The 23052-nt window shown below is 47.1% G+C and overlaps 1 protein-coding gene across 2 annotated transcripts in view; it reads left to right on the forward strand.

Moving 5' to 3' along the window:
* LOC129714977 (spectrin beta chain, non-erythrocytic 1-like) overlaps positions 1–23052 on the forward strand; it is a 194598-nt gene that overhangs the window by 38066 nt on the left and 133480 nt on the right. For both annotated transcript variants that reach the window (XM_055664781.1, XM_055664780.1), the window contains exon 2: positions 5616–5807. In XM_055664781.1, coding sequence (XP_055520756.1) covers positions 5648–5807 — 160 coding nt within the window. In that variant the 5' untranslated portion in view covers positions 5616–5647. The remainder of the gene's footprint in view (positions 1–5615; positions 5808–23052) is intronic.

Below are 23052 nucleotides of genomic sequence, written 5' to 3' on the forward strand. Positions count from 1 at the left end.
CCACTGTGGCAGAGAGTTCCAGAGATTCACCACTCTCTGCGTGAAAAAAGTTCTTCTCATCTCGGTTTTAAAGGATTTCCCCTTTATCCTTAAGCTGTGACCCCTTGTCCTGGACTTCCCTAACATCGGGAACAATCTTCCTGCATCTAGCCTGTCCAACCCCTTAAGAATTTTGTAAGTTTCTATAAGATCCCCTCTCAATCTTCTAAATTCTAGAGAGTATAAACCAAGTCTATCCAGTCTTTCTTCATAAACTCTCCCGAGTTTACAAAAAAAATCAAACTCGTGGTAAGCACGTAGAATGTACGTCGGAGCTCGGGGACGTCTCTTAGCGGCTCGTAATGCTAACGGCAGGCACTCGGGAAACGCGGTAAGCTCGTGAAGATTTCTCAACACGTTGACAAATGTCCACGAGAGCCCCGTAATTCTCCGAGTTCGAATCCGGGGAAACTCGGGAGAACTCTTGAATGAGCTCGTGCAGTGGGACAGCCCCTTTAGTAAACACCGATGGCCGGCAGTCCTCCCTCATTGTGGGAAATGCTTCCAAAAAAAAAAAAAATTTATTGCCACTACACCAGAAAAATTGGGGAACAAAAGAATCGGCCAACTTTGCAGAAAGTAGATGGGGCTTAAAGTGCGGATAAAAGGGGAATAGAATGAGATCTAACTGGGACAATGAGGAGCTCAGTAATCAGTTGGCAGTGTACAGTTTACATCAGTTGGATTGAAGGATTCTGATCACCCAGCATTTTCCTATGTGTTTTGTTTTAAATGACGTGCGTGCCTTCTATCCCCTTAAATTGCCATTTAGTACTTTGGGGACTTGGCCAGGATTATGCATGGCTTTCAGAGTTGTGCCCAATTAATGCCACCTTGTCAGAGCCCATTATTATTATGTTTCTTTGCAGCTAGACAACAGTGCAGCAAGACAACAGACAATAGGTGCAGGGGTGGAGGCCATTCGGCCCTTCGAGCCAGCACCCGCCATTCAATGTGATCATGGCTGATCATCCCCAATCAGTACCCCGTTCCTGCCTTCTCCCCTATCTTTAAGAGCCCTATCTAGCTCTCTCTTGAAAGTATCCAGAGAACCGGCCTCTGAGGCAGAGAATTCCACAGACTCACAACTCTCTGGGTGAAAAAGTGTTTCCTCGTCTCCGTTCTAAATGGCTTACCCCTTATTCTTAAACTGTGTGTGTGTGTGTGGCCCCTGGTTCTGGACTCCCCCAACATCGGGGAACATGTTTCCTGCCTCTAGCGTGTCCAGACCCTTAACAATCTTATATGTTTCAATAGGATCCATCTCATCCTTCTAAACTCCACAGAGTGTACAAGCCCAGCCGCTCCATTCTCTCAGCATATGACTGTCCCGCCATCCCGGGAATTAACCTTGTAAACCTACGCTGGGCTCCCTCAATAGCAAGAATGTCCCTCCTCAAATTAGGGGACCAAAACTGCACACAAGACTAAAGAACCTTTGCACATTGTTTGGCTGGATATTACAGTGGCAGCGTTGCCGCATCACAGCGCCGGAGACACGGTTCGATCCTGACTACGGGTGCTGTCCACGCGGAGTTTGTACGTTTTCTCTCCACGTGGGTTTTCTCCGCACACCAACACTATCCTACGCACACTAGGAACAATTTACAATCATACCAAACCAATTAGCCAACAAACCTGTACGACTTTGGAGTGTGGGAGGAACCTGGGGCACCCGGAGAAAACCCACGCAGGTCCCAGGGAGAACGTACAAACTGACAAGCACCCCCTAGTCAGGATCAAACCCGGGTCTCTGGCGCTGCGAGGCCCCAACTCATGGAGCTGCGGATGCTGGTTTACATCGAAGATAGACTCAGAATACTGGAGTAACTCAGCGGGACAGGCAGCATCTCTGGAGAGAAGGAACGAGTGACGTTTCGGGTCGAGACCCTTCTTCAGACGAGTAATATCTTTCAGGATCATTTGTAATTCGAAGGGCGACCAGCAGGTGGTGATGTTCCCCTGCACCTTTGGCGGAAGAGACCTTCAAGAGTCAAGAGTGTTTTAGTGTCCGATGTCCCAGATAGAACAAAGAAATTCTTTCTTGCAGCAACCCAACAGAATATGTAAACACTGTACACTGTAAATGATATAATACAAACATAGAAACATAGAAAATAGGTGCAGGAGTAGAGGCCATTCGGCCCTTCGAGCCTGCACCGCCATTCAATATGATCATGGCTGATCATCCAAATCAATATCCCATCCCTGCCTTCTCTCCATACCCCCTGATCCCTTTAGCCACAAGGGCCACATCTAACTCCCTCTTAAATCCAGCCAATGAACTGTGTGGCCTCAACTACCTTCTGTGGCAGAGAATTCCACAGATTCACCGCTCTCTGTGCGAAAAATGTTTTTCTCATCTCAGTCCTAAAAGATTTCCCTCTTATCCTTAAACTGTGTGACCCCTTGTCCTGGACTTCCCCAACATCGGGAACAATCTTCCTGCATCTAGCCTGTCCAACCCCTTAAGAATTTTGTAAGTTTCTATAAGATCCCCCCTCAATCTTCTAAATTCTAGCGAGTACAAGCCGAGTCTATCCAGTCTTTCTTCATATGAAAGTCCTGACATCCCAGGAATCAGTCTGGTGAACCTTCTCTGTACTCCCTCTAGGGCAAGAATGTCTTTCCTCAGATTAGGAGACCAAAATTGTACGCAATAGTCCAGGTGTGGTCTCACCAAGACCCTGTACAACTGCAGTAGAGCCTTCTCTGTACTCCCTCTATGGCAAGAATGTCTTTCCTCAGATTAGGAGACCAAAATTGTACGCAATACTCCAGGTGTGGTCTCACCAAGACCCTGTACAACTGCAGTAGAACCTTCTCTGTACTCCCTCTATGGCAAGAATGTCTTTCCTCAGATTAGGAGACCAAAATTGTACGCAATATTCCAGGTGTAATAAACGAGAGAGAGAGAAAAAAAAAAATCTGCAAATAAAAAATCTCGGAGAAAACCCTCTCTGTCACGGGGAGAACGTGCAAACTCCGTATAGACAGCACCCGTGGTCGGGATCAATCGCGGGTCTCTGGCGCTGTGAGGTAGCAATTCCACCGCTGCGCCACCTGGTGGTCTAACGTGTATGCGGACAGCAAGGCAAAGGATAGAGTGGGAAATACAGTATACAGGATATGTTGTCAACCTCTTGTTAGTGTGTCCTAGTTTAAAATTAGGTCAAACTAGATGTGCACAGCATCTTCTGATCCAAATATGTTAATCCTTATTTAGGACATATCCATTTCCTAATTCTTAATATATTTTGTATACAAAATATATCTGTTTTAAGTTGATATTAGACCCAGATTAATATCTGTAGTCTCCTTTTGCTCTGGTATTTTATTTAATTCACATGTTTAATCAATAATGTTTTATTATTAATGTTTAATGTTTTATGTGTCATTGCTAACTGCCACTGTATGTCGTTGTCACTTGCGGGCGGAGCACCAAGGCAAATTCCTTGTATGTGAATACTTGGCCAATAAACTTATTCAAAGTTCTGAAGAAGGGTTTTCGACCCGAAACGTCGCCTATTTCCTTCGCTCCATGGATGCTGCCTCACCCGCTGAGTTTCACCAGCATTTTTGTCTGCCTTTGATTTTCCAGCATCTGCAGTTCCTTCTCAAACAAACTTATTCATTCATTCATTCTCATTTGTCATAGAGGGGTATAAAGTGGAAAGAGGCTCTTCGGCCCATCTTGCACACACCGGCCAACATATCCCAGCTATACTAGTCCCACCTGCATGTGTTTGGTCCATTTCCCTCCAAACCCGTCCTGTCTCACTGTTTCTTAAACGTTGGGATAGTCCTAGCCCCAAAGACCTCCTCTGGCAGCTCGTTCCATACACCCACCACCCTTTGAATCAAATTTGCGATTCATCTGCTCCATCTAACAGTTTGAACTGCCAAAACAGCTTATTTTTATTGTCTGTACCAGTAATTCTGCATGTATAGTCTGAACACATCACGGGCTGCACGGTGGCGCAGCGGTAGAGTTGATGCCTTACAGTGCCAGAGACCCGGGTTCGATCCTGACTACGGGAGCTGTCTGTACGGAGTTTGTACGTTCTCCCCGTGACCTGCCTAGGTTTTCTCCGAAATACATAGAAACATAGAAACATAGAAATTAGGTGCAGGAGTAGGCCATTCGGCCCTTCGAGCCTGCACCGCCATTTATATGATCATGGCTGATCATCCAACTCAGTATCAGCCGTACCTGCCTGAGCGCAGAAGGTTAAGGGGGGGACTGATAGGTACCCTCTGTGTGGCAGAGTGACGGTGGTGGCCTTCTTTCCATACCCTCTGATCCCCTTGGCCACAAGGGCCACATCTAACTCCCTCTTAAATATAGCCAATGAACTGGCCTCAACTACCCTCTGTGGCAGAGAGTTCCAGAGATTCACAACTCTCTGTGTGAAAAAAGTTCTCCTCATCTCGGTTTTAAAGGATTTCCCCCTTATCCTTAAGCTGTGACCCCTTGTCCTGGACTCCCCCAACATCGGGAACATTCTTCCTGCATCTAGCCTGTCCAACCCCTTAAGAATTTTGTAAGTTTCTATAAGATCCCTCTCAATCTCCTAAATTCCAGAGAGTACAAACCAAGTCTATCCAGTCTTTCTTCATAAGACAGTCCTGACATCCCAGGAATCAGTCTGGTGAACCGTCTCTGCACTCCCTCTATGGCAATAATGTCCTTCCTCAGATTTGGAGACCAAAACTGCACGCAATTGGGAAAGGGGGAGATGCAGCGAGACCTGGGTGTCATGGTACACCAGTCATTGAAGGTAGGCATGCAGGTGCAGCAGGCAGTAAAGAAAGCGAATGGTATGTTAGCTTTCATTGCAAAAGGATTTGAGTATAGGAGCAGGGAGGTTCTACTGCAGTTGTACAGGGTCTTGGTGAGACCACACCTGGAGTATTGCGTACAGTTTTGGTCTCCAAATCTGAGGAAGGACATTATTGCCATAGAGGGAGTGCAGAGACGGTTCACCAGACTGATTCCTGGGATGTCAGGACTGTCTTATGAAGAAAGACTGGATAGACTTGGTTTATACTCTCTAGAATTTAGAAGATTGAGAGGGGATCTTATAGAAACTTACAAAATTCTTAAGGGGTTGGACAGGCTAGATGCAGGAAGATTGTTCCCGATGTTGGGGAAGTCCAGGACAAGGGGTCACAGCTTAAGGATAAGGGGGAAATCCTTTAAAACCGAGATGAGAAGAACTTTTTTCACACAGAGAGTGGTGAATCTCTGGAACTCTCTGCCACAGAGGGTAGTTGAGGCCACAGTTCATTGGCTATATTTAAGAGGGAGTTAGATGTGGCCCTTGTGGCTAAGGGGATCAGGGGGTATGGAGAGAAGGCAGGTACGGGATACTGAGTTGGATGATCAGCCATGATCATATTGAATGGCGGTGCAGGCTCGAAGGGCCGAATGGCCTACTCCTGCACCTAATTTCTATGTTTCTATGTTTCTATGACATTGAATGGCGAATGGTGCAGGCTCGAAGGGCCGAATGGCCCAATCCTGCACCTATTGCCTATTGTCTATGAACTGAACCTCTCGTCTTGCCTTGCAGCGGTGATCGAGGAGCAGGGGTTGCCCTGAGGAATGAGCAGCACGATGTCGACGGCCACGGACTTCGACAGCGTGGAGATCCAGCAGCAGTACAACGACATCAACAACCGGTGGGACGCCAACGAGGAGGAGTGGGACAACGAGAACAGCTCGGCACGGCTCTTCGAACGCTCCCGAATCAAAGCCTTAGCAGGTAGGCCGAAAAAACTGAAAAGTCGGCATATCCGTTTTTCATGAGGTCGCAAGAGATAGGAGCAGAGTCCTGTCTGAAGGAGGGTTTTCAACCCATTCCTTGGACCAAGAGTTGCTGCCTCTCCCCTTGTTAGTCCAGCATTTTGTGTTTTTCGTAGCAGCAGAATTAGGCCTAATTTGGCCTAATTCTGGCTTCCTGTTAAATTTTCAACAGTAAGAAAGAAACGATGAGCGTTCGCCTAATGCATCTCATAAGTTCATGGGACTGGAGCAGAATTAGGCCATTCGGCCCATCAAGTCTACTCCACCATTCAATCATGGCTGATCTATGTCTCCCTCCTAACCCCATTCTCCTGCCTTCTCCCCACAACCCCTGACACCCATACTAGTCAAGAATCTATCTATCTCTGCCTTAAAAATATTCACCGACTTGACCTCCACGGCCTTCCGTGGCAAATAATTCCACAGGTTCACCACCCTCTGACTAAAGTAATTTCTGCTCATCTCCTTTCTAAAGGTACATCCTTTGATTCTGAGGCTCTGTTCTCTGGTCCTAGACTCTCCCGCTAATGGAAACATCCTCTCCCTATCCACTCCATGTCCAGGCCTTTCACTATTCGATGCTGTTCCACCTGTTCATCTGAGGAAGGACATTATTGCCATAGAGGGAGTGCAGAGACGGTTCACCAGACTGATTCCTGGGATGTCAGGACTGTCTTATGAAGAAAGACTGGATAGACTTGGTTTATACTCTCTAGAATTTAGAAGATTGAGAGGGGATCTTATAGAAACTTACAAAATTCTTAAGGGGTTGGACAGGCTAGATGCAGGAAGATTGTTCCCGATGTTGGGGAAGTCCAGGACAAAGGGTCACAGCTTAAGGATAAGGCGGAAATCCTTTAAAACCGAGATGAGAAGAACTTTTTTCACACAGAGAGTGGTGAATCTCTGGAACTCTCTGCCACAGAGGGTAGTTGAGGCCACAGTTCATTGGCTATATTTAAGAGGGAGTTAGATGTGGCCCTTGTGGCTAAGGGGATCAGGGGGCATGGAGAGAAGGCAGATACGGGATACTGAGTTGGATGATCAGCCATGATCATATTGAATGGCGGTGCAGGCTCGAAGGCCGAATGGCCTACTCCTGCACCTAATTTCTATGTTTCTATGTTTCTAATATCAACGTCCACAATCTCTGACTCCTCCAAACCACTTCTGGAGAAGGGTCTCGACCCGAAACGTCAGCGGCTTCTTCTCTCCCTGAGACGCTGCCTGTCCCGCCAGCATTTTTATGTGTCTTGTATACTGTCACATGTATGTCATGTTGTCACTTGCGGGCGGAGCACCAAGGCAAATTCCTTGTATGTGATTACTTGGCCAATAAATGTATTCATTCATTCATCTGCGGTGTAAACCAGCATCTCCAGTTCCTTCTCCCGCACCCTTTGCCCTGTATCTGTACGCAGTGGATGGACTGATTGTAATCGCGAGTATTATATACAGAAGTGATTTTGTTCGGCCCTAATGGCTGCCGTGAACCTCCCTCTGTTGACTTGGGTCCACTTGCAGTGTTCGTAAAGCCAACAGTTTTAAACCTGGGTTTTATGATGGACGGTGATTTTAAATTAGAGAAACAAATAGGCGCAGTGGTTAAGTCCAGCTTCTTTCACCTAAGGAAGCTGGCAAAGGTGAAGCCCATTCTCGAGCGGCAGCATTTTGAAACAGTAATTCACGCCTTTATTTCATCTCGGCTGGATCACTGTAACGCACTCTACTCTGGAGTCTCACGAGCTTCGTTGGCTCGTCTCCAGTTGGTCCAAAATGCTGCCGCTCGCCTTTTAACCGGAACTCGAAAGAGGGAGCACGTTACGCCAATTTTGGCCTCCCTTCACTGGCTCCCAGTGCACTTTCGAGTTCATTTTAAAATTCTTTTATTTGTTTTTAAATCATTGAATGGCCTCGCCCTGCCTTACCTCTCTGAGCTGCTCCACCTATACGCTCCTCAGGTCAGCGGATCAGCTGCTCCTTGAGGTACCAAGCTCTAAGCGGAAGCTCAGAGGGGATAGAGCCTTTTCTGTTGCTGCCCCGGCACTCTGGAACACCTTGCTGCTGCAGATCAGACAGGCCCCTTCACTGTCCACCTTTAAATCCTCCCTAAAAACTCACTTTTATTCACTGGCTTTCGACACTGGCTGAGACTTTGTTCCTGTTTTAGTGCTTTTAATGTCTTTTAATTTTTACTGTTTTTATAGTCCTGTCGTCTTAATGGTTTTAGTAGTTTGTAATAACTTTTTGTTGACTTCCCATGTACAGCACTTTGTGGTAACTGATGTTGTCTAAAAACGCTTTATAAATAAAGTTATTATTATTATTTTCCGCTGACTGGAAGGCGTGCAGCAGAGATACTGTATACTTTATAATGTACCTCGGTATACGGGGCAATTAATTAATTTAAACTATAGGGGAGATAAAGTAATCAGAAGCAGAGTGCGTTTGTTACGTGCAGCTGTTTGCTGTTTGTTCTCTTTCCTCTCTTTGTATTCGGGCCTAGGTCAGGCTTTGATGCTGAATTGAGAGCTGCTTTTCTGTCATCATTTGCTTTGTTCTAAAATAAAAGGATTTGTTTAGTAAAATATCTCTGCGTTAAATCTTCCGCTGAAACCAGACGAGGATTATAAGCTCTGTATGAGTCTACAGTAAATCAATGTTGTGCCCAGAATATTCTTTGTGTGAAATGCCCAGATTTTCGTCACTTCACAGAGCAATCTGGTGCTCGCTTTAATTCCCCCGGCCATCTATTTTCCTCACATTTCCCGTCACTTTTACCACTCACCATGAGAGGAATTAATCGGGTGGATCTGGGGGTCCTTGTTCATCAGTCAATGAAAGTAAGCATGCAGGTACAGCAGGCATTGAAGAAAGCAAATGGCATGTAGGCCTTCATGGGGTTGAGTATAGGAGCAAAGAGGTCCTTCTGCAGTTGTACAGGGCCCTAGTGAGACCACACCTGGAGTATTGTGTGCAGTTTTGGTCCCCTAATTTGAGGAAGGACGTTCTTGCTATTGAGGGGGCCCAGCGTAGGTTTACAAGGTTAATTCCCGGGATGGCGGGACTGTCATATTCTGAGAGAAAGGAGCGGCTGGGCTTGTACACTCTGGAATTTAGAAGGATGAGAGGGCATCTTATTGAAACTTATAAGATTATTAAGGGTTTGGACACGCTAGAGGCAGGAAACATGTTCCCGATTTTGGGGGAGTCCAGAACCAGGGGCCTCAGTTTTAGAATAAGGGGTAAGCCATTTAGAACGGAGATGAGGAAACACTTTTTCACACAGAGAGTTGTGAGTCTGTGGAATTCTCTGCCTCAGAGAGGGGTGGAGGCCATTTCTCTGGATACTTTCAAGAGAGAGCTAGATAGGGCTCTTAAAGATAGCGGAGTCAGGGGATATGGGGAGAAGGCAGGAACGGGGAACTGATTGGGGATGATCAGCCATGATCACATTGAATGGCAGTGCTGGCTCGAAGAGCCGAATAGAAACATAGAAACATAGAAAATAGGTGCAGGAGGCCCTTCGAGCCTGCACCACCATTCAATATAATCAGGGCTGACCATCCAACTCAGTATCCTGTACCTGCCTTCTCTCCATACCCCCTGATCCCTTTAGCCACTAGGGCCACATCTAACTCCCTCTTAAATATAGCCAATGAACTGTGGCCTCAACTACATTCTGTGGCAGAGAATTCCACAGATTCACCACTCTCTGTGTAAAAAATGTTTTCCTCATCTCAGTCCTAAAAGACTTCCATCTTATCCTTAAACTGTGTGACCCCTTGTTCTGGACTTCCCCAACATTGGGAATAATCTTCCTGCATCTAGCCTGTCCAACCCCTTAAGAATTTTGTACGTTTCTATAAGATCCCCCCTCATCCTTCTAAATTCTAGCGTGTACAAGCCGAATGGCCTACACCTGCACCTATTATCTATTGCCTAACTCAGCGGGTGAGGCAGCATCTCCTTTCTCCAGAGATGCTGCCTCACCCGCTGAGTTACTCCCGCATTTTGTGTCTACCTTCGATTTAAACCAGCATCTGCAGTTCCTTCTTATACATGGGCAGTCATGCATAAAAGAGCCACTGTCTATAAGGATTGTTAAGCTGTGTAGGATTTGAGTTTAGAAGCATAATAATTGATGGCTTTAGTATACCTGACTTTAACAAATCCCCCTGTGTTAATGTGAGCTGTGCTTCAGAACACAGACATCAATTTTTGGGGGGGGGAAACCTTGGAAATGTTTAATTCACAAAGGGGTCTTTCATTTCCTTGGTTCATTAAAAAAAATTATTCCCATTCTCATGTTGTGGCATGGCTACTGCAGTCCCTTTGCCAGCAACGTGAACTGATCTTTTTATTACCAGTAATGCACACCTGAGCATTAGCGGACTGATATATTTTGGCAGATTAGAGGATTAATTTACATCGAGCTCCCGTTCTAAAATCAAAAGAGCCTTGAAAATGGAGACGTGGCCAAAGATTTGGGTAGAAAAAGCATGAATTAATAAACCTTTGCAGAGATTGATCCCTGGGAATGCGGGACTGTCATATGAGGAAAGATTGAAAAGACAAGGCTTGTATTCACTGGAGTTTAGAAGGATGAGGGGGGATCCTTATAGAAACATATAAAATTATAAAAGGACTGGACAAGCTGGATGCAGGAAAAATGTTCCCAATGTTGGGCGAGTCCAGAACCAGGGGCCACAGTCTTAGAATAAAGGGGGAGGCCATTTAAGACTGAGATGAGAAAAAACGTTTTCACCCAGAGAGTTGTGTGAATTTATGGAATTCCCTGCCACAGAGGGCAGTGGAGGCCAAATCACTGGACGGATTTAAGAGAGTTAGATAGAGCTCTAGGAGCTAGTGGAGTCAAGGGATATGGGGAGATGGCAGGCACGGGTTATTGATTGGGGACGATCAGCCATGATCACAATGAATGGCAGTGCTGGCTCGAAGAGACGAATGGCCTCCTCCTGCACCTATTGTCTATGTTTCTATTCAGCAGGAGGGGAATCTCGGCATAGAAACATAGAAACATAAAATAGGTGCAGGAGTAGGCCATTCAAGCCTGCACCGCCATTCAACATGATCATGGCTGATCATCCAACTCAGTATCCCATCCCTGCCTTCTCTCCATACCCCCTGATCCCTTTAGCCACAAGGGCCACATCTAACTCCCTCTTAAATATAGCCAATGAACTGTGTGGCCTCAACTACCTTCTGTGGCAGAGAGTTCCAGAGATTCACCACTCTCTGTGTGTGTGTGGCATTGGAAGGTAGAGCTGAACTCAGCCATGATGTGGCGCTGTGCCATCACAAGCCACTCTCTCTAGCGTGTGATGGCGGCCATTGAAATAAGCAAGGAATGCCATTGAGCCAAACAGGCCCTTCGGCCCAGCTTGCTCCTGCTGACCAACATCTCAAAAGAGAGTTAGATAGAGCTCATTTGGTGACAGCCTGTAGTCGCCTAAAAAATCGCCTAAGTGGGACCGGCCCTTTACACATTCTAATTCAAATCATAGAAACATAGAAAATAGGTGCAGGAGGAGGCCATTCGGCCCTTCTAGCCAGCACTGCCATTCACTGTGATCATGGCTGATCGTCCCCTATCAATAACCCATGCCTGCCTTCTCCCCATATTCCTTGACTCCACTAGCCCCTAGAGCTCTATCTAACTCTCTCTTAAATCCATCCAGTGACTTGGCCTCCACTGCCCTCTGTGGCAGGGAATTCCACAAATTCACACAACTCTCTGGGTGAAAATGGGTTTTTTTCTCACCTCAGTCTTAAATGACCTCCCCTTTATTCTAAGACTGTGTGTGTGTGGCCCCTGGTTCTGGACTCGCCCAACATTGGGAACGTTTTTCCTGCATCTAAAGCTTGTCCAGTCCTTTTATAATATGTTATATGTTTCTATAAGAATCCCCCTCATCCTTCTAAACTCCAGGGAATACAAGCGTGGTCTTTTCATAGAAACATACAAACATAGAAATTAGGTGCAGGAGTAGGCCATTCGGCCCTTCGAGCCTGCACTGCCATTCATAGAAACATAGACAATAGGTGCAGGAGTAGGCTATTCGGCCCTTCGAGCCTGCACTGCCATTCATAGAAACATACAAACATAGAAATTAGGTGCAGGAGTAGGCCATTCTGCCCTTCGAGCCTGCACTGCCATTCATAGAAACATAGAAACATAGAAATTAGGTGCAGGAGTAGGCCATTCGGCCCTTCGAGCCTGCACCGCCATTCAATATGATCATGGCTGATCATCCAACTCAGCATCCCGTACCTGCCTTCACTCCATACCCCCTGATCCCCTTAGCCACAAGGGCCACATCTAACTCCCTCTTAAATATAGCCAATGAACTGGCCTCAACTACCCTCTGTGGCAGAGAGTTCCAGAGATTCACCACTCTCTGCGTGAAAAAAGTTCTTCTCATTTTGTTTTGGCCCGAAACGTTGCCTATTTCCTTCGCTCCATAGATGCTGCTGCACCCGCTGAGTTTCTCCAACAATTTTGTGTACCTTCCAGGGAATACAAGCCTGGTCTTTTCAATCTTTCCTCATTGTTAAAAGCCTGGGGTCGTTTGCATAGAACCACCTGGAACGTTGGGCTGGGAAACTGGACAAACTGGTCCCTGTGTGTATACTCCAGGCACAAGTTAAAGGCAGATGACCAGCTCAGCATGTCGGCATGTACAGTACATGTCTGTCTTGGGTTGAAGATTGTAAATGTGTGCAGCCATTTTCAAATAATTCTGCACCTATAACTAAAAGTAAAATGATGTGCGATATCCACATGCGCTGCCCTCGTACATGTGCACTCAAGTTTAATAGAAGGATAACTTTTATTTTGGCCTCGCAGTCGGGGAATCTGTCGGGCAGATTTGTGTTTTTTTTTTTGCAATTTGGGTGGAGGCTTCGTTAGTCAGCAAGGCCCAACTTGCATGGCTTGCAGGCAAGAGTGAGGCAGAATAATTCAGCCCGAACAGGACCCCCGACATCTCTTTCAATGTTGGGGGAGTCCAGAACCAGGGGCCACACACACACACAGTCTTAGAATAAAGGTCAAGTCATTTAAGACTGAGGTGAGAAAAAAACGTTTTCACCCAGAGAGTTGTGTGAATTTGTGGAATTCCCTGCCACAGAGGGCAGTGGAGGCCAAGTCACTGGATGGATTTAGAAACAGAAACATAGAAATTAGGTGCAGGAGTAGGCCATTCGGCCCTTCAAGCCTGCACTGCCATTCAATATGATCATGGCTGATCATCCAACCCCTGCCTTCTCTCCATACCCCCGTGATCCCTTTAGCCACAAGGGCCACATCTAACTCCCTCTTAAGTATAGCCAATGAACTGTGGCCTCAACTACCTTCTGTGGCAGACAATTCCAGGAGTAGGAACTCCAGGAGTAGGCCATTCGGCCCTTCGAGCCTGCACTGCCATTCATAGAAACATAGAAATATAGAAACATAGAAATTAGGTGCAGGAGTAGGCCATTCGGCCCTTCGAGCCTGCACCGACATTCAATATGATCATGGCTGATCATCCAACTCAGTATCCCGTACCTGCCTTCTCTCCATACCCCCCTGATCCCCTTAGCCACAAGGGCCACATCTAGATACTCCCTCTTAAATATAGCCAATGAACTGGCCTCAACTACCCTCTGTGGCAGAGAGTTCCAGAGATTCACCACTCTCTGTGTCCAAAAAGTTCTTCTCATCTCGGTTTTAAAGGATTTCCCCTTTATCCTTAAGCTGTGACCCCTTGTCCTGGACTTCCCTAACATCGGGAACAATCTTCCTGCATCTAGCCTGTCCAACCCCTTAAGAATTTTGTAAGTTTCTATAAGGCCCCCCCCTCAATCTTCTAAATTCTAGCGAGTACAAGCCAAGTCTATCCAGAGAGAGTAAGAGAGAGTTAGATAGAGCTCTAGGGGCTAGTGGAGTCAAGGGATATGGGGAGAAGGCAGGCACGGGATTATTGATAGGGGACGATCAGCCATGATCACAATGAATGGCGGTGCTGGCTCGAAGGGCCGAATGGCCTCCTCCTGCACTTATTTTCTATGTTTCAGGCGAGGCTGTGGTTTGTTTACCTGCATGTCCTCCACACCTCATCCACTGTACCAGCTGTTCCAGGTGTGGGCTCCCATGTATTGGCGGGACCAAACGCTTGCTCGGCGATCGTTTCGCTGAACACCCCCGCTCAGTCCGCAAGATCTCCCAGTTGCCAAACACTTTAACTCCCCCTCCCATTCCCACACTGACGTTTCTGCCCTGGGGCCTCCTCTATTCTCAGAGCGAGGCCCAGCGCAAATTGGGAGGAACAGCGCCTCATAGAAACATAGAAACATAGAAATTAGGTGCAGGAGTAGGCCATTCGGCCCTTCGAGCCTGCACCGCCATTCAATATAATCATGGCTGATCATCCAACTCAGTATCCCGTACCTGCCTTCTCTCCATACCCCCTGATCCCCTTAGCCACAAGGGCCACATCTAACTCCCTCTTAAATATAGCCAATGAACTGTGGCCTCAACTACCCTCTGTGGCAGAGAGTTCCAGAGATTCACCACTCTCTGTGTGAAAAAAGTTCTTCTCATCTCGGTTTTAAAGGATTTCCCCCTTATCCTTAAGCTGTGACCCCTTGTCCTGGACTTCCCCAACATCGGGAACAATCTTTCCTGCATCTAGCCTGTCCAACCCCTTAAGAATTTTGTAAGTTTCTATAAGATCCCCTCTCAATCTTCTAAATTCTAGAGAGTATAAACCAAGTATTTCGTTTGGGCAGCTCACACCCCAGCGGTACGAACATTGACTTCTCTAACTTCAAGTAGCCCTTCCTTTCCCTCTCTCTCTCCATTCCCTTCCCCTTCCCAGTTCTCCCACCAGTCTGACTGTCTCCGACTACATTTGAAGGTAGACAAAATCGCTGGAGAAACTCAGCGGGTGTGGCAACATCTATGGAGCGAAGGAATAGGTGACGTTTCGTTTCCTGAAAGCATTACAGATGTATTGTTTCGTATTGTCTATATATGTGGGGAGTTTATCAGGTGACATTTTTTATATGTGGTGCTGGCTTAGGGTCAATGTTTGCTTAGGGTCAGAGGTCAAATGTGACTGGTCACGTGTGTGGCCTCACATGGGGCGCTTCCACACACCATCCCGGCCACACACTCATCTCCCTGCTACCTTCAGGTAACCATATAACCATATAACAATTACAGCACGGAAACAGGCCATCTCGACCCTTCTAGTCCGTGCCGAACACATAATCTCCCCTAGTCCCACATACCTGCGCTCAGACCATAACCCTCCATCAGGCTATTAAACTCACCATCAAACAAACTCTGAACTATAACAGCCTATTGCACTTTGTCTGTTTATTTGTGTGTGTATATATGGTCCATGCTATATAGACACGCTGATCTGTTCTGTATTAATGCTTACACTACTCTGTTGTGCTGCAGCAAGCAAGAATTTCATTGTCCTATGTGGGACACACGACAATGACACTAAACTCTCTTGACTTGACAACCTTAATCTCTTGCAAGAATGTATTTTTAATGTATTCCTGTATGTGCTGACGCCCGGTCACGTGTGTGACATGTTGGTCCACTTTCCCAAGAATGGCCCAAAAAGACACTTGGACAATGGGGGAACACAGAAACCCTTCGGTCCACCTGTCCTACGCCGGCCAACATGCCCCAGCTACACTAGTCCCACCTGCCCGCGTTTGGCCCATATCCCTCCAAACCCGCCCAATTGGTCTCCAAATCTGAGGAAGGACATTATTGCCATAGAGGGAGTGCAGAGACGGTTCACCAGACTGATTCCTGGGATGTCAGGACTGTCTTATGAAGAAAGACTGGATAGACTTGGTTTATACTCTCTAGAATTTAGGAGATTGAGAGGGGATCTTATAGAAACTTACAAAATTCTAAGGGGTTGGACAGGCTAGATGCAGGAAGATTGTTCCCGATGTTGGGGAAGTCCAGGACAAGGGGTCACAGCTTAAGGATAAGGGGGAAATCCTTTAAAACCGAGATGAGAAGAACTTTTTTTTCACACAGAGAGTGGTGAAAGTCTGGAACTCTCTGCCACAGCGGGTAGTTGAGGCCACACAGTTCATTGGCTGTATTTAAGAGGGAGTTAGATGTGGCCCTTGTGGCTAAGGGGATCAGGGGGTATGGAGAGAAGGCAGGTACGGGATACTGAGTTGGATGATCAGCCATGATCATATTGAATGGCGAATGGTGCAGGCTCGAAGGGCCGAATGGCCTCTACTCCTGCACCTAATTTCTATGTTTCTAATATCTGAAGGGGCTGCTCATCAACTTCTGGTTGCATTTTTGGTCCTGGTGTTTGGACACAAAGCAGGGAGTGGGGAGGGCTGATTGCGGGTGGGAGGGGGAGGAACTCTCATCGCCCCCCCCCCCATCGCACCTAGCAAGTTGAGACCATGGGAATATCAGGAACTGTAAACTCGGTGGTGCAGAGTATCACTGGAGTCTTCATTGTGTAATGTGCTTGGGATATCTTGTTCCGTGTACTGTGACACTGCAGTGTGTAGACGGTTTCATCACTGCCTGCCGCAACTTGTATCAGAGTCCCAATTAGCTCCCCGTTGGCCTTTAACCTTCTCCTTCAATGGATAAGGAACGCTGACGGCTGCCAGAATTTTCACCTGCCGCTCCGGATTGGGTGGGAAAGAGACAGCTTACTGGCGGGTGAATCATGAGGCTAAATTTAAACTTCCAAGGAACCGTCGGTCTGAACATGTTTGCGCGCAGTCTGGTTCCCAGGTCCGACACTGAGCAAGTCCCCAGTTGAAATCGCCAATCTTGCATTAGATGCACGTCAGGCCTTTCAGAGGTGACCTCGGTAATTAGTTCATGTTGCATTCGGCCCGTCAAAGGTGCAGGTACAGGTCAAGTCAAGTCAAGTCAAGTCAAGTTTATTTGTCACTTACACATACGAGATGCGCAGTGAAATGAAAGTGGCAATGCTCGCGGAACAACAAAACAACCAAACAAATTATAAACACAATCATAACACACATATTATTTTACATAATAAATAATAGAAGGAAAAACGTTCTGTACAGTTAGTCCCTGGTGAGAAAGGCGTTTACAGTCCGAATTGCCTCTGGGAAGAAACTCCTTCTCAACCTCTCCGTTCTCACTGCATGGCAACGGAGGCGTTTGCCTGACCGTAGCGGCTGGTGCAGCAGGCAGTGAAGAAAGCGAATGGCATGTTGACCTTTATAACAAGAGGAATTGAATATAGGAGCAAAGAGGTCCTTCTGCAGTTGTACAGGGCCCTAGTGAGACCACACCTGGAGTATTGTGTGCAGTTTTGGTCCCCTAATTTGAGGAAGGACATTCTTGCTATTGAGGGAGCCCAGCGTAGGTTCACCAGGTTAATTCCCGGGATGGTGAGAGAATGGAGTGGCTGGGCTTGTACACTCTGTGGAGTTTAGAAGGATGGGAGGATATCTCATTGAAACATAGTGAGGGGAGTTAGATGTGGCCCTTGTGGCTAAGGGGATCAGAGGGTATGGAGAGAAGGCAGATACGGGATACTGAGTTGATGATCAGCCATGATCATATTGAATGGCGGTGCAGGCTCGAAGGGCCGAATGGCCTACTCCTGCACCTAATTTCTATGTTTCTATAGAGGGAGTGCAGAGAAGGTTCACCAGACTGATTCCTGGGATGTCAGGACTGTCTTATGAAGAAAGACTGGATAGACTTGGTTTATACTCTCTAGAATTTAGGAGATTGAGAGGGGATCTTATAGAAACTTACAAAATTCTTAAGGGGTTGGACAGGCTAGATGCAGGAAGATTGTTCCCGATGTTAGGGAAGTCCAGGACAAGGGGTCACAGCTTAAGGATAAGGGGGAAATCCTTTAAAACCGAGATGAGAAGAACTTTTTTCACACAGAGAGTGGTGAATCTCTGGAACTCTCTGCCACAGAGGGTAGTTGAGGCCAGTTCATTGGCTATATTTAAGAGGGAGTTAGATGTGGCCCTTGTGGCCAAGGGGATCAAAGGGTATGGAGAGAAGGCAGGTACGGGATACTGAGTTGGATGATCAGCGATGATCATATTGAATGGAGGTGCAGGCTCGAAGGGCCGAATGGCCTCTACTCCTGCACCTAATTTCTAATGTTTCTATGGAACATATAAGATTGTTAAGGGCTTGGACACGCTAGAGGCAGGAAACTTGTTCCCGATGTTGGGAGAATCCAGAACCAGGGGCCACACACACACACACAGTTTAAGAATAAGGGGTGAGCCATTTAGAACGGAGACGAGGAAACACTTTTTCTCACAGAGAGTGGTGAGTCTGTGGAATTCTCTGCCTCAGAGGGCTGTGGAGGCCAGTTCTCTGGATGCTTTCAAGATAGGGCTCTTAAAAATAGCGGAGTCAGGGGATATGGGGAGAAGGCAGGAACTGGGTACTGTTTGGGGATGATCAGCCATGATCACATTGAATGGCGGTGCTGGCTCGAAGGGCCGAATGGCCTCTACTCCTGCACCTATTGTCCAATGTCTATTGTCTAAGACTACCCCGTCATTCAATCATGGCCAATCTATCTTTCCCTCTAAGCACCATTCTCCCGCCTTCTGCTCACAACGGAGGCGTGGTGGTAGAACAGCCTGGGTCCGATTCTGACTGTCCAAGCAGAGTTTTCACGTTTTTGCTCCACCGCCCCCAGTGACCTGCGAGGGTTTTCTCCAAGATCTTCATTTTCTTCCCACACTCCAAAGACGTATGGGGAGAAAGCAGGAACGGGGCACTGTTTGGGGGTGATCACATTGAATGGCTGTTTAACCTACAAACCTGTACATTAGACAATAGGTGCAGGAGTAGGCCAAAGGCCTACTCCTGCACCTATTGTCTATTGTACTGGTTTGTAGGTTAAATGGCTTGGTATAAACTGGATAGACTTGGTTTATACTCTCTAGAATTTAGAAGATTGAGAGGGGATCTTATAGAAACTTACAAAATTCTTAAGGGGTTGGACAGGCTAGATGCAGGAAGATTGTTCCCGATGTTAGGGAAGTCCAGGACAAGGGGTCACAGCTTAAGGATAAGAGGGAAATCCTTTAAAACCGAGATGAGAAGAACTTTTTTCACACAGAGAGTGGTGAATCTCTGGAACTCTCTGCCGCAGAGGGTAGTTGAGGCCACAGTTCATTGGCTATATTTAAGAGGGAGTTAGATGTGGCCCTTGTGGCTAAGGGGATCAGGGGGTATGGAGAGAAGGCAGGTACGGGATACTGAGTTGGATGATCAGCCATGATCATATTGAATGGCGAATGGTGCAGGCTCGAAGGGCTGAATGGCCTCTACTCTATGTTTCTATGTTAAACCTTAAAACAAAATCTCCCTAGTGTGTGTAGGATAGTGTTAACGTGCGGGGATCGCTGGTCGTCGGTGAACGGACTCGGTTGGCCGAAGGTCCTGTTTCTGCGCTGTATCTCCAAACTAAACTAAACCGAACCGATCACCAGTGAGTGCTGTCTTTTAGTTTTTTTTTTAATGTCCCTGTTTGGTGGGCGTGTGTGCTCAGAGATGTTAACTATTCCTAAATATTGATTGTGAAGTAATTCTGTTTCGAAACTCCGCAAAGGAATGCGCTGAGAACTCTCAGACGTCAAGGGTCAGGGTTGTGGCTTTAGAATTTTTTTTCCCCCCAATGGTGGTGCACTGTGGTAGAATTGCTGCCTCACAGCGCCAGAGACCAGGGTTCGATCCCGACCACGGGTGCTTGTCTGTATGGAGTTTGTACCCGCGCGGGTTTTCACCTGAATCTTCGGTTTCCTCCCACACTCCAAAAGCCGTACAGGTTTATCGGTTGTGAATGATGAAGGCCAAAGCCTTTTTGACCAAGGTTAGTTAATTCCCGGGATGGCGGGACTGTCGTTTGCTGAGAGAATGGAGCGGCTGGTCTTGTTCACTCTGGACTTTAGAAGGATGAGAGGGGATCTTATTGAAACATATAAGATTATTAAGGGTTTCGACAGGCTAGAGGCAGGAAACATGTTCCCAATGTTGGGGGAGTCCAGAACCAGGGGCCACACACACACACACAGTTTAAGAATAAAGGGTCGGACATTTAGAACGGAGATAGAAACATTGAAACATAGAAATGACGTGCAGGAGTAGAGGCCATTCGGCCCTTCGAGCCTGCACCGCCATTCAATATGATCATGGCTGATCATCCAACTCAGTATCCCGTACCTGCCTGCTCTCCATACCCCCTGATCCCCTTAGCCACAAGGGCCACATCTAACTCCCTCTTAAATATAACCAATGAACTGGCCTCAACTACCCTCTGTGGCAGAGAGTTCCAGAGATTCACCACTCTCTGTGTGAAAAAAGTTCTTCTCATCTCGGTTTTAAAGGATTCCCCCCTTATCCTTAAGCTGTGACCCCTTGTCCTAGATGAGGAACCATTTTCCCCTCACAGAGAGTTGTGAGTCTGTGGAATTCTCTGCCCCAGAGGGCGGTGGAGGCCGGTTCTCTGGATGCTTTCAAGAGAGAGCTGGATAGGGCTCTTGAAGATAGCGGAGTTAGGGGAGAAGGCAGGAACGGGGTACTGATTGTGGATGATCAGCCATGATCACATTGAATGGCGGTGCTGGCTCGAAGGGCCGAATGGCCTCTACTCCTGCACCTATTGTCTATTGTCTTATCTACCTACGACCACCTTCAAGGAACCATGCACCTACACTCCTCGATGCTTAAGGTCATAAACAGCAGCTGCTGCTCGAATCCTAATAACTCAAGGCAGGTCTGTCTGGGCCTTTCACGTTGCTAGGCAACTGCATGGTTGTATAATTACCTTTTCATCAATCTTTGAATAATTGGATATCTTTTACATTATGCTTAGTCATAGTCCTGTCAGCGCCTGATATTTAGTTTAGTTTAGAGATACAGCGCGGAAACAGGCCCTTCGGCCCACCAGGTCCGTGCCGGCCAGCGATCCCCACACACTAAACATAGAAACATAGAATTTAGGTGCAGGAGTAGAGGCCATTCGGCCCTTCGAGCCTGCACCATCCGCCATTCAATATGATCATGGCTGATCATCCAACTCAGTATCCCGTACCTGCCTTCTCTCCATACCCCCTGATCCCCTTAGCCACAAGGGCCACATCTAACTCCCTCTTAAATATAGCCAATGAACTGTGGCCTCGACTACCCTCTGTGGCAGAGAGTTCCAGAGATTCACCACTCTCTGTGTGAAAAAAGTTCTTCTCATCTCGGTTTTAAAGGATTTCCCCCTTATCCTTAAGCTGTGACCCCCTTGTCCTGGACTTCCCCAACATCGGGAGCAATCTTCCTGCATCTATTCCTGTCCAACCCCTTAAGAATTTTGTAAGTTTCTATAAGATCCCCTCTCAATCTTCTAAATTCTAGAGAGTATAAACCAAGTCTATCCAGTCTTTCTTCATAAGACAGTCCTGACATCCCAGGAATCAGTCTGGTGAACCGTCTCTGCACTCCCTCTATGACAATAATGTTGGCCTTCATAACGAGAGGAGTTGAGTATAGGAGCAAAGAGGTTCTTCTGCAGTTGTACAGGGCCTGAGTAAGGCCACACCTGGAATATTGTGTGCAGTTTTGGTCCCCTTAATTCGAGGAAGGACATTCTTGCTATTGAGGGAGCCCAGAGTAGGTTCACCAGGTTAATTCCCGGAATGGCGGGACTGTCATTTGCTGAGAGAATGGAGCGGCTGGAATTTAGAAGGATGAGAGGGATCTTATTGAAACATATAGGATTATTAAGGGTTTGGACACGCTAGAGGCAGGAAAAATGTTCCCAATGTTGGGGGAGTCCAGAACCAGGGTCCACAGTCTAAGAATAAAGGGGAGGCCATTTAAAACTGAGATGAGAAAAAACTTTTTTACCCAGAGAGTTGTGAATTTGTGGAATTCTCTGCCCCAGAAGGCTTGGAGGCCAATTCACAGGATGGATTTAAGAGAGAGTTATGCCCGTCTCACTTAGGAAACCTGAACGGAAACCTCTGGAGACTTTGCGCCCCACCCACGGTTTTCCGTGCGGTTCCCGGAGGTTGGAGGTGGTTGCCGGAGGTTGCAGGTAGTGGAAGCAGGTAGGGAGACTGACGAAAACCTCCGGGAACCGCACGGAAACCTTGGGTGGGGCGCAAAGTCTCCAGAGGTTTCCGTTCAGGTTTCCTAAGTGGGACAGTGGCATTAGATACTCTAGGGGCTAGTGGAGTCAAGGGATATGGGGAGAAGGCAGGCAAGGGTTACTGATTGTGGATGATCAGCCATGATCACAATGAATGGCGGTGCTGGCCCGAAGGGCCGAATGGCCTCGTCCCGCACCTACTTTCTATGTTTCCATGGATTGAGAGCAGTTGTGTGGAGATCAAAGCTTCCAGGACAGTGGGATTAATGCTGGGTTGTGTCTGCTGGAGTCGGGAGAAGGGACTTCAAGATTCAAGTGAGTTTATTGTCCTGTGTCCCTGTATAGGACAATGAAATTCTTGCTTTGCTTCAGCACAACAGAACATAGTAGGCATTGACTACAGAACAGATCAGTGTGTCCATATACCATTATATAAATATATACACACACATGAATAAATAAACTGATAAAAAGTGCAAATAACAGATAATGGGCTATTAATGTTCAGAGTTTTGTCCGAGCCAGGTTTAATAGCCTGATGGCTGTGGGGAAGTAGCTATTCCTGAACCTGGACGTTGCAGTCTTCAGGCTCCTGTACCTTCTACCTGTAGGTAGCAGGGAGATGAGTGTGTGGCCAGGATGGTGTGTGGGTGAGGGGGGAGCAGCAGGCAACGAACTCGGGGACCGTAAATCCTCAACATCGACCATTAAACAAACAAACAGATTTCCGTAGGATTTGCAGAGGTCCGTCTGTTTGTTCTGGGCACAGAGTAAAGATAGCCAGCTCAAAGCTCAAGTTAAAACAGCAACTCGCGATTGCCTGTAGTCATCCCTGTAGCTCAGGGATTAGCTCATAAAGCAAAGACAGGCTTTCAGTCTGACAATAGACAGTAGGTGCAGGAGTAGAGGCCATTCTGCCCTTCGAGCCAGCACCGCCATTCAATGTGATCATGGCTGATCATCCCCAATCAGTACCCCGTTCCTGCCTTCTCCCCTGACTCCGCTATCTTTAAGAGCCCTATCCAG

The sequence above is a fragment of the Leucoraja erinacea genome, chromosome 44 (assembly GCF_028641065.1).
Source record: "Leucoraja erinacea ecotype New England chromosome 44, Leri_hhj_1, whole genome shotgun sequence".
NCBI lineage: Eukaryota > Metazoa > Chordata > Chondrichthyes > Rajiformes > Rajidae > Leucoraja > Leucoraja erinaceus.